At 41.0% G+C, this 16435-nt stretch overlaps 1 protein-coding gene across 2 annotated transcripts in view; it reads right to left on the bottom strand.

Moving 5' to 3' along the window:
- Positions 1-632: 632 nt before the first annotated feature.
- Positions 633-16435, bottom strand: part of hltf (helicase-like transcription factor) — a 31260-nt gene continuing 15457 nt past the window's right edge. For both annotated transcript variants that reach the window (XM_034205776.1, XM_034205784.1), the window contains exons 18-25: positions 15178-15357; positions 14918-15033; positions 13312-13493; positions 12242-12364; positions 10329-10441; positions 7059-7239; positions 3956-4036; positions 633-1282 (exon numbers count right to left, since the gene is read on the bottom strand). In XM_034205776.1, the coding sequence (XP_034061667.1) occupies positions 1139-1282; positions 3956-4036; positions 7059-7239; positions 10329-10441; positions 12242-12364; positions 13312-13493; positions 14918-15033; positions 15178-15357 (1120 nt within the window). In that variant the 3' untranslated portion in view covers positions 633-1138. The remainder of the gene's footprint in view (positions 1283-3955; positions 4037-7058; positions 7240-10328; positions 10442-12241; positions 12365-13311; positions 13494-14917; positions 15034-15177; positions 15358-16435) is intronic.

The following is a 16435-nucleotide window of genomic DNA, read 5'->3' as shown; positions in this document are numbered from 1 at the left end:
TTATCACCTGTTGCTGTTAGGAATACATTCACTGTGGACCACACAGACTACATCACAAGTGACAGCTCTCAAGAAGATTATTGTACACAGCAAGATCTGATACATGTCAGTATAATAATAATAATAATAATACATTATATTTGTATAGGGCTTTTCAAGGACTCAAAATCGCTTTACAATATAAGGGAAGGTTAGGGTGGGGGGTATAGGACTATCAAACTTGATCAACCGGCATGGATTGATGGGGGGGGCTATAAGTAGACAAGAGGAGAAGAGATGAGTTTTGAAAAGGGACTGGAATACTGTGAGGGTCTCAGAATTGCGGAGATCTTTGCATCAACATGTTCAAAACGTTGTTTTTCAAAATGTAAAAAAAATGTCTAAAATTATAAATTGTGAAAAATTAAATATAAAATATTTCTAGTGTGAACCAAAATATAATACTAAATATTATACAAGTGATTTTTCTTAACCAAAATGACATAAAAACATTCTAATACGGGTCCTTTTTGACCCACTTATGGAAGAGTGTAGGGTCCAGTCATTCGTGCATCTAAGGGTTAATCAAACTGCCTTAATGAGTCATTGTTAACCAGAATTGACATATTGATGAAATCAGATGCACACGATTGTGTTGTTAACAGATGTTTTTCTTTAATTGCATGTTTTTGGTTAGAAAAACACAGAAGTTCTGAAAGCAGCTCTATGTAGAAACTACAAATGTACAATATCAGCAGTCTGCATGGAATCCAGAGATGGTAAAGAAACAGACAGGACATTTAAATCTGCATGGCTGCAACTCAAGGTGGGAAAACAGGTTTTACTCAGTCTTTACTTGGTAACAAAGGGAATTCCTTTTTCGAATCCTTACCAACCGGATAATCACAGCTTGGTCCAAGAACAACTCGTCCTAAGCATCACAACTGAACCAAAACAACAACTTGCAAATGGGTTCGTCATGTAAACACTACAGAAACTTTAACCGTTAAAGAAAACAACATTTGATAAACTATGAATGAAAAATGTTAGCTTTACAAAATGTGTAGAAAATCTCCGCAGCCCTTCAGATGTGAGCAGTCCGACCGTAGCGACATTTAACATGTGAACAAGACAAACAGTAGAAATGTACTTGAGTCCTCTACAGCTCCATCAGAGCTTTGATGTCATCAATGCGAGACGTTTTCTTGTCAGTGTTCGTGGAGCCAAACGCCTTGTCCACCAGCTCCTGCTTCTGCTTCTGGATCTTCACCATGGTCTCCTCCACTGAGTCCTTCACAAGGAACTGCAGCAACAAACAGAGGAATAATAACATATATATAATGAATACATTTAAGTCTTAATGGTATAATTAAATGGCGTATACTGGAGCTGCTTAGGAACATGTGAGATACACTAAGCTCTGCAGCAAAACACTAAAACAAAAGTACTAAATAAACAGTCTAGAAATAGATAGATAGATATAGGTAGATATTGATAGATAGACGGATAGATAGATGGATGGATAGATAGATAGATAGATAGATGGATAGATACAGATGGATGATAGATGATGGATAGACGGATAGATCGCTAGCTAGTACTGGATACGTATACGATAGATATGATGGTCAGATGGAATGGGGGATAGCTAGGATAGGATGAATGGATCGATAGATGGCATAGGATAGATAGCATGGATAGGATCATGATAGGACGTATAGACTGGATAGAGATAGATGGATGGATAGATAGATAGATAGATAGATGGATAGATAGATGGATAGATAGATAGATGGATAGACGGATAGACGTATAGACGGATAGACGTATAGACGGATAGATAGATGGATGGATGGATAGATAGATGGATAGATGGATAGATAGATGGATAGATAGATAGATGGATAGACGGATAGACGTATAGACGGATAGATAGATAGATGGATAGATAGATGGATGGATGGATGGATAGATAGATGGATAGATAGATAGACGTATAGACAGATAGATAGATGGATGGATAGATAGATGGATAGACGTATAGACGGATAGATAGATGGATGGATAGATGGATGGATGGATGGATAGATAGACGGATAGATAGACGGATAGATAGATAGACGTATAGACAGATAGATAGATGGATAGATAGACAGACGGATAGACGTATAGACGGATAGATAGATAGATGGATAGATAGATGGATAGATAGATAGATGGATAGATAGATAGATGGATAGATAGATAGACGTATAGACAGATAGATAGATGGATGGATAGATGGATAGATGGATAGACGTATAGACGGATAGATAGATAGATGGATAGATGGATAGATAGATAGACGTATAGACGGATAGATAGACGGATAGATAGATTGATGGATAGATGGATGGATGGATGGATAGATGGATAGATAGATAGATGGATAAATAGATAGATAGATAGACGGATAGACGTATAGACGGATAGATAGATAGATGGATGGATAGATGGATAGATAGACGTATAGACGGATAGATAGATAGACGGGTAGACGTATAGACGGATAGATAGATGGATGGATAGATGGATAGATAGTGTAAAGGAATATTTTAGTCTGATGCGTAGCTGTACTGAGAAACTTCACATGAGTGACTACTCTTTCTCTGTGTAGGGGGAAGGGTTTACTACCCGCTCAGACAGAGTTTCTTTGTCTGTTCATCTGTAATCGATTGGGGTAAAGGCCCGCGTTTCTGGGCTCCGCCCCTGCTCAGAGACCAGGTTCGAGCGCTTCCGTCTTTGTGTGGGCAGTGTTAATTTTGGCAGCTTGCATTGAACAGTGCGAGTTGCTTTGTTAATCCTCCGGCCGTTTGTCTTTCAATAAATATCAGTGTATTGACAGGCGAATCCAGTTTCACTCATTTGATGATTGGCTCAACATTGCTGCAAAGAAGTTTTTACTTCACAGATAGACGGATATACGGATAGACGTATAGATAGATGGATGGATAGATGGATAGATGGATGGATGGATAGATGGATAGATAGATAGACGGATAGATAGACGGATATACGTATAGACGGATAGATAGATGGACGGATAGATAGATGGATAGACGTATAGATAGATGGATGGATAGATGGATGGATAGATAGACGGATAGATAGACGGATATACGTATAGACGGATAGATAGATGGACGGATAGATAGATGGATAGACGGATAGATAGATGGATAGATAGATGGATAGACGGATAGATAGACGGATAGACGTATAGACAGATAGATGGATAGATAGATGGATAGATAGATGATTAGATGGATAGATAGATGGATGGATCGACGGATAGATAGATGGATAGATAGATACTTTATTGATCCCAATTTGGGAAATGTTTGCGTTGCAGCAGCATAAAAAACAAGGCAATGTACATAAGAGAAATTAAGACACAAGAAATAAACAGTCCAAAATATTTCAGAAATAGAAATAAAATAGCATTACAAATTAAAAAAGTTAAAGAATATAAAATAATATATATATATATATATATATATATATATATATACATACACACACACACATTGGGGTGGTCCTTAGCGCCATGTACATTTTATTCATTTATGTTAAGCTCCAACCACCGGAATTTGTTATGATAGTCAAGAAAACTCTCCTGGTGAATTGTATTCAAATTCCAACAACATTTACCCCTCCCTCATCAACCTTGAAGTTCAGCCTCAGTAGGGTGGTCCTTAATCGACCTGGGCTGCCACACCTGCAGCTGAGGCTAAACTTCAAGGTCGATGAGGGAGGGGTAAATGTTGTCAGATTGAGGAAAAAGTTCACCAGGAGAGTTTTCTTGACTAATAGAATTCATTCTGGGGGTTGGAGCTTAGACTTTCCCACTTTCAATTTTAAGGACCACCCTAATATACATGGGGAAACACACATTTCAAGTAACTAGTTTTGAGTAAATAGTAACTCGTTTTCAGACCTTGGTGACGACCACTTTCCTGGTCTGCCCCAGGCGGTGGCAGCGGTCGATGCACTGCTCCTCGGTCGCAGGGTTCCACGCCTTAAACACAAACAATCGTAAGTAAACATGCAGTTTTTAACTCGTAACATTTCCTCTGCAGGGTTTCTTCATTTATTTAGAAAATAATCTCTCAAACAGAAGTTACTGTCATCAATTATGGCATCTGATGTGTACAACAAAAAGAAACTCTCTGCTCTTTTCCACTTATTTTTTTGTGTTTTCTTTCTTCATAAAAGTGTATTCATTTGTTATGTTGTTGGCAGAGATCTTCTTTGTTGAATGCAGGTGATTTACTTTAACTGTAAAAAACCTGCCTAGTGTTGTTGTGTGATCCCTGCACATACACTGCTGTATACTGTATTTACGCTCAGTGTATTTATTCTTATTTTACATCTATTTACCTACTTGTATCATTTATGTTGTACAGACTGCTGATAGATGTGTATATAACTGACTGTTTGCACTCTGGTTAGACCCTCTTCATTTCGTTACACTCTGCTTGCATTCTGTAATGACAATAAAGTCATCTAAAAACACTGCAGAAGATTTTAATACGTGATACAATCTGAGTACACAGCTGCACTACATCCTTAAGGAGGCAGAAGTGCCATCAAATCATGAATATAGTGAATATCATTTTCACAATGCCAGTAAATTCTTTGTGTGATTATTATTACTTATGTATTCTGTTGGGGAATCATTTGCTTAGGTATTCAACCTTTGACCCAGTTCATCGTTTTCTCTCTTTACTGTCTCTTTCCCATGGCATAGGTCTACGGCCTTGGGTATTGCTGCTATCTCTCTTAAGGAGGGGCAGCTTGGGCGCATTGTTGTTGCCAGCTGATGACCGAGCACAAGCCGACATGAGATAGTTTTTGTTCAGGGACATCTAGAAGCCCTTCTTTTTAGGAATGTAGGTTCCCTGGCGCACATTATTTTCTCTGGACGACTGCTCTAGTTCGATTCAGGGTCCATATTGCTTTAGTCTCGCTGATAAAGAATGTTGATTATTACACTCCAACTAATTAAAACCTGGAGCTACAGAAAGAGTTCTTCAGAATTGATTGCGGCATCTCAACCGTGTGGTCAAACCGTGGCCCGTGACATGTCCCCCCAATCCTCAAATACCTCCATTGGCTTCCTGTCTCCCATCGCATCAACTACAAAATTCTGGTCCTCACCTACAAAGCACTCCACCATCTGGCCCCCCCTTATCTCACAAACCTTCTCACTCCTTATTAACCCCCACGGTCCCTCAGATCCACCGCAGCCGGACTCCTATCCATTCCCACATCCACACTCTGCAGCTTTGGGGACAGAGCCTTCTCAGTGTCAGCTCCTAGGCTCTGGAACTCCCTCCCCCAAGACTGTGAGTCCCTCACAGTCTTTCAGTCCCGCCTCAAAACACATCTTTTCAACTCTGTCTACTAGGGCTGAACGATATACCGTGTCATGGCGATAACCACGGTATGCGCATGCGCGGTATTCACACCGCAGGGACGTGCGGTTTTATTCATTTAAAAAAAAAAAATGCTAACGCACTTTAGTACAGAATTCAAAATAAAGATACCCTTATTACTTATCGAAACTGCACATACAATATATCCGATTAAAGCTGAGACTCCACAGATTATTTAAGTAAAGTATTTAAGTAAAGTATTTAAGCGATCCGATCTCGCAACAGGGGAAGCAAACACAGACATCACAACACGTACCTTTTACGGAGCTTTTACGGGAGATCGTCTCACCGTAACTGTCAATCTGATCAAAAGACGTGTTCAATGGCATTAAAACGAGAAAGAAAAAACGCGGCTGAATCGGTTGATCCATAGGTTGATAATGTATCTGTGGCTTTGAAGCCATTGTTTATAATCCATAATTCCATTTTTATGTAAAAATCAGTTAGCAACAGTTAGCTGCTAATGGTAGCCACCAGAGTGTATGCAGCTTCCGGTTTTGGCTACGCGTCACTCTCACTCCTTATTTGGTAATGTGTGTGTGTTAGACTGCCGCATAGCCAAGACCGGAAGCAGCAGCCACTCTGGTGGCTACCATTAGCAGCTAACTTTTGCTCTGCGATATTTACATAAAAATGGAATTATGGATTACAAATTAAAAAGAATTTGTATACAGACGTTAAAAACCTATGGATTAACCGATTCAGCTGCGTTTTTCCTTTCTCGTTTTAATGCCATTGAACACGTCTTTTGATCAGATTGACAGCTACGGTGAGACATCTCCCCTAGAAGCTACGTAAAGGTACGTGTTGTGATGTCTGTGTTTGCTTCCCCTGTCCGAGTTCAGATCACTCAGTGATGATACTATATACCTAAATAATCTGTGGAACCTCAGCTTTAATCGGATATCTTGTAAGTGCAGCTACGATAAGTAATAATAAGGGTACTTTTATCTTGAGTTCTGTGCCAAAGTGCGTTAGCATTTTCCCCTCAGGGGTCATTTAGATGCTTCTTATGAGACTTGTGTTTTGTTTTGGTAAAAATGGTTTGTATTGTCAGTTAGCTGAGATTATTTCATTTAATCTGGTATAACACATTAATAGGTTCTTAAATATTACGATCCCCTGAGACACTGTCGTGAAAAAAAAGTAAAGTACCCGCCGGGAGTTTGGGGTTTAACAGGTTAAAAAAAACGCAATATATACCGCAGGGGGGGGGAAAATTGCGATGTCAGTTTACTACTGTCTACCCATAAGCCCCCCCCTCTCAATCAACTTCCTCTTGACTGCCTTTTTATTATTTTTTATTTTACTATACTTACTTGTTTGCCTGTCCTTATTTGTCTACCCTCCCTCATACTGTAAAGCGTATTTGAGTTGTGGAAAGCGCTATATAAATAAAATGCATTATTATGTCGTCTTGTGAATTCTCCGGCCGAAGCTCCAAATAAACCGTCAGTGTTTGCCATCAAAGCTCCAGCTCCAAGTCCTGACTCCTATTGCTTCAGAAGTTTCCCCCACATATTCTATCTCTCATTGTAAAGCGTCCTTGGGTTTCTTGAAAGGCACTATAAAAATCTAAATTATTATTATTAATGTACTTACGGGGTCCATGAGGAACACATGAGAGGCGGCGGTCAGGTTTAGCCCCACCCCCCCAGCTTTGAGTGACAGCAGCATGATGGAGGGGCCTTCGGCTGCAGAGCTCTGAAACTCCTGGATCACCTGAGTCCTCTTCTTTTGACTCATGCTGCCGTCCAAACGCACAAAACTGAAACCTTGCTCTCTGGGGGAAGAGGAAGGAGGAGAATAACGTTACCCCAAGAAACAGAACGTTATTATTTCAATCTATTAGTTCTCTACTCAAGAGCCGATGGTGCACAGCAAACAAATCATTTAATAATCTGTTTTATTATCTACCTTGACCAGCATAAATATAAAACGGAACAAAACGAGTGTTCAGTAACCCAAGAGCGGAATATTTTCATATATTAGTATATATTATTATTCATTTACTATAATTAACATGATTTTAATGTTTTATTTCGTTTGAATATTAAGGTTATAGTCAATACTAGTATATAACAACAACCCATACTTCCACTATGGTTACCGAGTTAAATAAAAACAATAGTTTGTACATCTGAGAGCTATTTGAAGATTTAATTTCCCATCCTGCACCTCTCCCGTGAATGTGTGTGTTACCTGCACTTCTCCTGTGAATGTGTGTGTTACCTGCACGTCTCCTGTGAATGTGTGTGTTACCTGCACGTCTCCTGTGAATGTGTGTGTTACCTGCACGTCTCCTGTGAATGTGTGTGTTACCTGCACGTCTCCTGTGAATGTGTGTTACCTGCACGTCTCCTGTGAATGTGTGTTACCTGCACCTCTCCTGTGAATGTGTGTGTTACCTGCACGTCTCCTGTGAATGTGTGTGTTACCTGCACCTCTCCTGTGAATGTGTGTGTTACCTGCACGTCTCCTGTGAATGTGTGTGTTACCTGCACCTCTCCTGTGAATGTGTGTGTTACCTGCACGTCTCCTGTGAATGTGTGTGTTACCTGCACGTCTCCTGTGAATGTGTGTGTTACCTGCACCTCTCCTGTGAATGTGTGTGTTACCTGCACCTCTCCTGTGAATGTGTGTGTTACCTGCACCTCTCCTGTGAATGTGTGTGTTACCCAGAGATGTTCACAAGTCTCTTTTTGCAAGTCCAAGTCAAGTCTCAAGTCTTTGGTCACGAGTCCAAGTCAAGTCTCAAGTCTTTGTGGGGTGAGACTTGATCAAGTCTCAAGTCTTTGGTCACGAGTCCAAGTCAAGTCTCAAGTCTCTAAAAAATAAAAGTCTCATGTCTCTTCTGGTTGTAATAAGCCTTCTATTGTCTGCTGCTATCCAGTCTGTTAAGAATACTGCACAGCTATATCTAAGACATTCAAAGCATTTACTGTATTATTATCACTCCTATATCTATTAGCATACAGTATCAGTACTGATTAGTTGTTTGCTATATGATCACTTTAAACAGGCTATTGCAATGCAATATGAGGAAAAATATCACACTTTAGCTAAATGCAAACAACTAAGCAAAACACTTCAGAATCAGAAATCAGTATCACAAATACTTTATTAATCCCCCGCAGGGAAACTGTGTTAAAAGTACTTAAAAGTAAACATTTGTTCTGTGCCATTTGCAACTAAAAAACTATTGCTGCAATATTATCTGAAATATACTGAACTGGTGATATTAAAACATGACCTGTTCCAAAAGAGATATCTACCATTAACACCATTTACCAGCCAAATGCTGGTAAATCATGCAAGTGGCTGGTACTGTATGTTGCACGCACCAGCCACAAATAACAATGGCAATCTATTGAGTGGCTGGTAACATTTCAACATTCACTAGGCTAGCCATTTGGCCAGTGGACAAAAATGTTCAAATTTGACCTCTGCAACCGTATTGTTTAATTACACAGAGTCTCTAATTACATCTTTTAAGTCTACTATAAATAAACATATTCCTCTATCCTCTCACTCAAACCCAGTGTAATGGTAACCTGATAAACCTGTAACATTAACGTTACTTGGTCAACAATAAACCTGTAACCTGCCTATAAACCGACAGATGTATTTATGTATGTAACTATGTATTTTTCTACGTTTAACGTTAGCCAGTAGATGGTGGCAGCGGAACGTAATGATTAACATTACCGACCTTTTTTGTCATGTCAAGAGTTGGATGTCAACGCCACTCAACGCAAACAAGTGTGACAAGCAAACATTCACTCATCTTTTCAAATATTCAGTTACAAAGCTAGTAGCAAGCTAAGTTAACATTACATAGCTGATGCTGAGCTAAACATGTTTGCTAACCGTCCATATGCGTTAATGTGACTGACCTCTCCGGGTGAGTTTTCAAGTGCCTGATGAAATTTGACATTGTTGCACCAGCATCCTTGATTTTAATATTGCAGACTTTGCAGTGTGCGCTCCTTTTGTTGGTGCCGCCGGCGTTTTGTTCGAAGTTTTTATAGTTGAACCTAATTACAAGCGGTACAGCTGCAGGTGTGCCGCCGGTCGCCAAGGTGTGACCATGATGTTAATGTTAATGTTAAAGGTGGGGTAGGTAAGTTTGAGAAACCGGCTCGATACACTTTTTGTTATATTCCATGGAATGCTCTTAACATCCCGATACCCGGCCCGGCTAAAGTAACTGGATGGCCTACCTGCCTGTCAGCCTCCCATCGGGGCACAAACTTATCTCGTGCCCTCATTGGTCATGTGTGCGTTCGTGTGTGTTGGAGGAGGGGCTCTGTGAGGAAGTGGCAGATTTTCTCCGGTTGTGTATTTTCAAATTCTAGCGATCTCGAGCTGGTTTCAAACACTTACCTACCCCACCTTTAATACGCCAAAAATAGAAAACACAATGATTGTTCACGAGTCCCAAAACACGAGTCCAAGTCGAGTCCGAAGTCTTTTGAACAGGAGTCCAAGTCAAGTCTGAAGTCTCTGTGTGTGCGACTTAAGTGCGACTCGAGTCCGAGTCACAGACTCGAGTCCCCATCTCTGGTGTTACCTGCACGTCTCCTGTGAATGTGTGTGTTACCTACACCTCTCCTGTGAATGTGTGTGTTACCTGCACGTCTCCTGTGAATGTGTGTGTTACTCTCCTGTGAATGTGTGTGTTACTCTCCTGTGAATGTGTGTGTTACTCTCCTGTGAATGTGTGTGTTACTCTCCTGTGAATGTGTGTGTTACTCTCCTGTGAATGTGTGTGTTACTCTCCTGTGAATGTGTGTGTTACCAGCACGTCTCCTGTGAATGTGTGTGTTATGTGTGTGTTACCTGCACCTCTCCTGTGAATGTGTGTGTTACCTGAGTGGGGTCTCCAGTATGGTGAGGAAGCGTGTGAACTGAGAGATGACCAAACACTTGATGCTGCTGTCTTCACATCGAAGCCTGAGCAGGTTTCCCATCAGCGCCTGTACCTGCAGACACAAAACCACACTTCAAACCGGAGGAAAAAGCCATTTCTCACAGGGGAGAATATACAGCCATTTCCCACTACTGTTTAGAGTGAATTCTATATCAATTATTAGAGATGATGTCACAAGAAAAGGATCAGACACTTAAAGTGCTTCAAATATAGCCTACACTTTGATGTTTTGGGTTAGCTGTCAGTTAAATCCGGCAAATTATGGAATTTAATCTTTCATCTTCCATTGACAGTTAATTGATCATTGATCAGATGTTGATATTGTTAACACTAGAACCGCCAACGGGTACATTTTACCCGCAGCTGTTTCTTGATAGTACGTCACTTTTTTTCAATAAAATATTCAAGTCTCCCAGTCTGTGACTTTTCCTGAAAGTGTGTTATGTAGCACCCTCTGTTGTTAAAAATGTTCAATATGAAGTCAGATTGAAAAAATGGCCCAAAAAATAGCCATTTATACCCATCAGCGCCAGCGGGTAATATTTACCTTATAGAAAATGCAGTGATTTTCGCAAGAGAACATAAACATGTTTCTCGCTTGAGGCCAGGAAAAGGCTAGTCACTGTGACCTTTTTACCTGTGCTGGATTATGGTGATTTGTTATATATGAATGCACCTGCCAATTACCTGAGCAAGTTAGATGCTGCTATCACAGAGCACTGAGATTTTTGACAAATTGTAAAGCACTTACGCATCACTGTACCCTGTATACCAAGGCGGTTATGCCATCACTTACTGTACGGAGGCTCAGTCACTGGTACTTTTTCATTTACAAAGCCATGTTGGATAAACTACCATCTTATATCTGCTCCCTGATCTCTCTGCGAATTGAAAGTACTTATTGCCTGAGATCACATGCTGTGGTTTTATTAAATGTGCCAAGTGCTAGGACTGTCTTAGGGAAGAAAGCTTTTAGATGTGCAGCTCCACTAACATGGAACAGTCTGCAAAAAGAATGGAAAATTACCAAGCTAGTACCACTACATGTTTTTAAAGCTTGGTTGGATGCTACAAAATCAGATGCTGTTGGTACCTGTACTTGTGGTTAAATATGTAAATTGTAATCCCTGTACATTTTGCTGTATGATGTCCTTTTGTTGTTGTGTTGTTTATGTCTTCTTGTGGAACCTACTGCTGCAGGTCTCCCTTGAAAAAGAGATCATTGATCTCAATGGGATTTTACCTGGATAAATAAAGGTTTTGAATTGAATTGAAACATGACGTGTTGCTATAGCAATGCCTGTTGTTTACTGCGGTTCCTTATAGATAGAGAGATAGAGAGATAGAAAGGGAGAAAGAGAGAGATAGTTATAGATAGATAGAGAGAGATAGATAGAGAGACACTTTGCACATAACTCACGGTAGCGATCTTTTATACTTTATGCTATCTGCAAATATGAAAAGCTGAGAGTCCACAGATTCTATTGGTATAAGTTTCCTCATGTGCGATCAGAACTCACTGTTATCCCTGTGTTCTAGTATGATAAATAAAAGAACATTGTACCTTGAAAATCAATGCATTCTTATAGCGGGTACCCGTTGGCGGTTTTAGGTATACAGCGACCCCTGGCGGTTCTAGTGTTAAAGGCTGCACAATATAGACCAACAAACAAATATAAATAATGACATAGACTAAGTAAATAATGCTGCGTTATTAAGCACACCATTTCATACATCTGGTAAATATGCTGTTAAATTATGATAAGAATGTTAAAAGCTTCAATTCAAGACTGAAACGATACACACAATTGATCAGAAAACCAGCCGTCCAGCCTCAGAGTGTGCGGTGTACCTTCGAGCTCGTCCTCCACTTGTCAGGGTTTGCACATTTCTCTTCCTCCATTTTCTCCTGTGGAAACTCCAGCAGCTCATTGGCCTTGATCTCAGTCCGACAGAGAGGACAGCGCGCGTTCTCCTACACACACACACACACACACACACACACACACACACACACACACACACACACACACACACACACACACACACACACACACACACACACACACACACACACACACACACACACACACACACACACCACACACACACACACACACACACACACACACACACACACACACACACACACACACACACACACACACACACACACACACACACACACACACACACACACACACACACACACACACACACACACACACACACACACACACACACACACACACACACACACACACACACACACACACACACACACACACACACACACACACACAATGGATGTGTTAAAGATTAGCAGCTAAATAGTTGATTACATTATAGTTAAAACTAACTGTCAACCAGAGGAGGGAAGTACAAATACTTCGTTACTGTACTTAAGTAATTTTTTCTGGCATCAGTACTTTACTCCACTACTTATTTTTCTGACGACTTTTTACTTTGACTTCTCACATTTTCCAAACAGCTGGTTCCTTTAGTTTGAATGTGTGTTTGATGCGTGATCATTATTCTTTAGAGTCATTGCGTGCCTATTGATTTGAACACGATCCGTGTATCCATCATTTCCTGGTCTTCTCTAAAGAAGAGGGACCAATGGAAACGTTGTCATGTTGCCGTTGTTCAGCATGGAAACATTCATTAGCTAACAATGACATTATTGTTCTATTAATATAAAGGGAGGTCAGGTACTCTTTAAAACAGCTGCTAGTTATGGGTACTTTTTACTGAAGTACATTTCAAAGCCCATACTTCTTTACTTTTACTTGAGTAAAGAAGTTTAGTCAGTACTTTTACCAGAGTATTTAAACACGAGTATCTGTACTTCTACTTGAGTAAAGGATGTGTGTGCTTTTGTCATCTCTGCTGTCAGCTGACACTTCTACTACACCCATGTACCTGCTCGCTGCTGATGACCTGGGCGATGCAGGGCCGGCAGTAGACGTGGGCGCAGTGTGTGATGACGGGCAGACGCACAGACTCCAGACACACTGAGCACTCCTCATCGGAGCCACTGGCCAACACCGAGCGCAGCTTCTCTATCAGACGCTCCCGCAGCTCTGCAGGCGTCGCTGCAGCACCTGCACACAAAACACTGCATTTCAGACGTTTACAAGTGGAAATCAACAAAGACAAAATACATTTTCTCGGACATGATATGAGGCCAGGGCTGGGGCTACAATTAAGGACACAAACACATTTTTATGTTTAAGTAAATGTATAAAGAAAGCGTATATAGACAGTATGAAGTTGACTTTTGATTGTGTTCTGGTTTTATGTTTCAGTATCTGTAAGCAACTGTGACTGAAAGAATATTGATTTTATTTGACTTTTTAATGGTTATTTCATTATTTATTGTTGTTCTTTTTTTTAAGAAGGGGCAGGTAAAATACGATCTTCTTCTCCCTGCTCCTTTCCACTATGTGCTATAAAAAAAACAACCAGTATAAGTGTACATGTTTTCTTTTAAAGGTCCCATGTCATGGCCATTTCCACTGATCATAATTCCATTGTTGAGGTCTACTAGAATAGATTTACATTGTTCAATGTTCCAAACTCACATTGGTTTCTCATACAGCATCTCTGTATAGTATGTGTATTCATTCTCTGTCCTAAACGGCTTGTTGGTGCTCCTGCCCCCCCCCCCCTCCCTCCCTGTGAGCCCAGTGGCCGTCTGCGAGACAGCGAGACACACCTGGCTGGGAGTTTGTGTGTGTGACAAGGCTGAGTTCTGTGGTGTCTCGCTGACCCCACACCAGTGAGCCAGCTCACACTGTTCGCTCCTCGCAGCAGCGAGCCTCGTAACGTCCCGCCGAGTGTGTGTGTGAGGATGTCCGCGGATTGGTCCAAGCGTAACGGCTGCGCGGACGTAACGTCACTATACCCAAAATACGTCACTAAACCCAAGAAGTAAACAATGGAAAAAGAGAAATGTCCAACGAGGCGTTCTGGGGCAGCACAGACAGGTCTTCTCTGTGTTAGAGTTTTACTCGCTACAGGGTGTACTTTGAGGGTTTGTGACTCTGCAGACCGTTCACATGCACAAAAACCTTCATAGCACACAAGGGGACGGGTGATAACCAGAAAAGCATGTCATGGGACCTTTAAGATAACTGCCATGTGTGGAATAAACAAATAAATAAATAAATGTTATGATAAATGTGAGGTTTAATTATGACACAATAGGAAGTTTGTATTCTAAGATGAAACACGTAGGGTTGGTTGGTTTTTCAGTTTATATGCTAACAAAATACGATCGGTGATATGTTGCCTCAATCTTCACTTTTTCCCCATGTTGTAGTAAATGTGTCTCCGGTGCTCCATGACAGCGTACAGCCGGACAATCTATGCATCTATAACTGGCTATACAGAGGTGAACTGGAGTCTTTTTGACATAGAGTATAATATATCAACCAAACAAACGATTCACAAGAAATGTCCAGGCAGCCTGTTGGGTTCAGAAACTACACTACACATAATTCTTGCATGACACGCCGGGTTTTACCCAGGTCTGAGGATGCTTTTGCCAGCAGATCAGGGTGGCAGCAGTGCTGACGAAGCCTCATCAGGATGGCCAACACATCGGCATAATTCCTCAGGACTGTCCCTTCAGCTACGTACCTACACACACACACAACAGTGGAAAAACAATGTCTAACAAACTTGTATTACCAGCTGCATGTTCGGTCGAAACAGCCTCACATCAGTTCAAATTAGTCAAATCATGTTGTTGAATTATTTACGCATGCATGCAGTGACACGTACCTGCCGATGGTGTTTCGTCCCTCGTTGCGTGCCAGCTCGTACTCCTCTCTCTCGGTCTGGCTCAGCTCCACCTGCTCCACGCTCACTGTCTTCTCCGGCAGAGACACCAGGGGGCGCCCGTCCTTCTCACTGCTCTTTGTGCGCCTCAGGGTGATGCACTTCACCAGGGTCTGGAGGTTCCTGTGCACAGTATCCACTGCCTGAGACTTGAGCTGTGAATTACTGCTTTTACAGCTTGCTCTGTCAGTTGGTCAGTCTATAAACATGTCCCCCATCAAGTGTTTGAGAGGGTGTGTGTGAATGATGCATGAAAGCGTGGATGAATGCTTGTATGTTGTGTTAGCTATAAAAAAAAAAATCACACCTGTTTGATATCTGATAGAACAGGGTATATGCAGGAGTCCTGAAGTCAAATGTAAGACCTTTTTTAAGACCCTTTCCATACATTTTAAGACCTCATCGCCACTTGGAGTTGTAACCGGTTACCTTGGCGACACACTTTACCTCACATTGACTATATACAGTATTGATTGTCCTTCCTCCTTATCTTCCAACCATTTGGACGCAGACTTGCATTTCCCCATAACGATGTTGCTTAACAACCGGCGTAAACGGACCTTGGCGCTATCAAGCAGTGAGCGTGCGATGTCCTGTTCAGACGACGTCAGATCCAACGGGATGCCATAAATAAACTACACAGAATCACACTACACACCTACGCCATGATTACATTCAGGCAGACTGTAGAACACAACCTCTTTGGACCATTTATATACTTATTGAAAACAAGCTACAAAATGTAATACCTTGGAAAATGCAGTTTAATACTTTTTAATAGCCTTCATTTTCGCTAAATTGATTTATCAACTTTTAATACTTTTTAAGACCCCGCGGACCCCCTGGGTTGGGAGGGTTACTTTGTAAATGTAATCAGTTACTGATTACTGATTACATGGCTCTGAAACCCGAATACAGTTACGTGTCTTAAAAAAGTAACGTAATCAGATTACTTTTAGATTACTTTCTTTTTCCATCACAGATGGGTATGTTTTGGTGAACAGGCGACACAAAAAGCAAAAGGAAACTGAACGTGTTTTTACTGTTTTAATGGCTTATCAAGAGCACAACTGAAACATCACATCTGAAACGATGTAACAACATACACTCTTTGGGGATGCAGCTTGGGATGTGAGGAGTGAGGGACACGGCTTAGAACGGGCGTGTCGCCTTCTGTCCTGCCAGTGTTGGCAGGACATGA

Source organism: Gymnodraco acuticeps, unplaced genomic scaffold, assembly GCF_902827175.1.
Source record: "Gymnodraco acuticeps unplaced genomic scaffold, fGymAcu1.1, whole genome shotgun sequence".
In the NCBI taxonomy this organism is placed as follows: domain Eukaryota; kingdom Metazoa; phylum Chordata; class Actinopteri; order Perciformes; family Bathydraconidae; genus Gymnodraco; species Gymnodraco acuticeps.
Note: the sequence above shows the minus strand (reverse complement) of the source record. Positions and strands in the feature narration are given on the sequence as shown.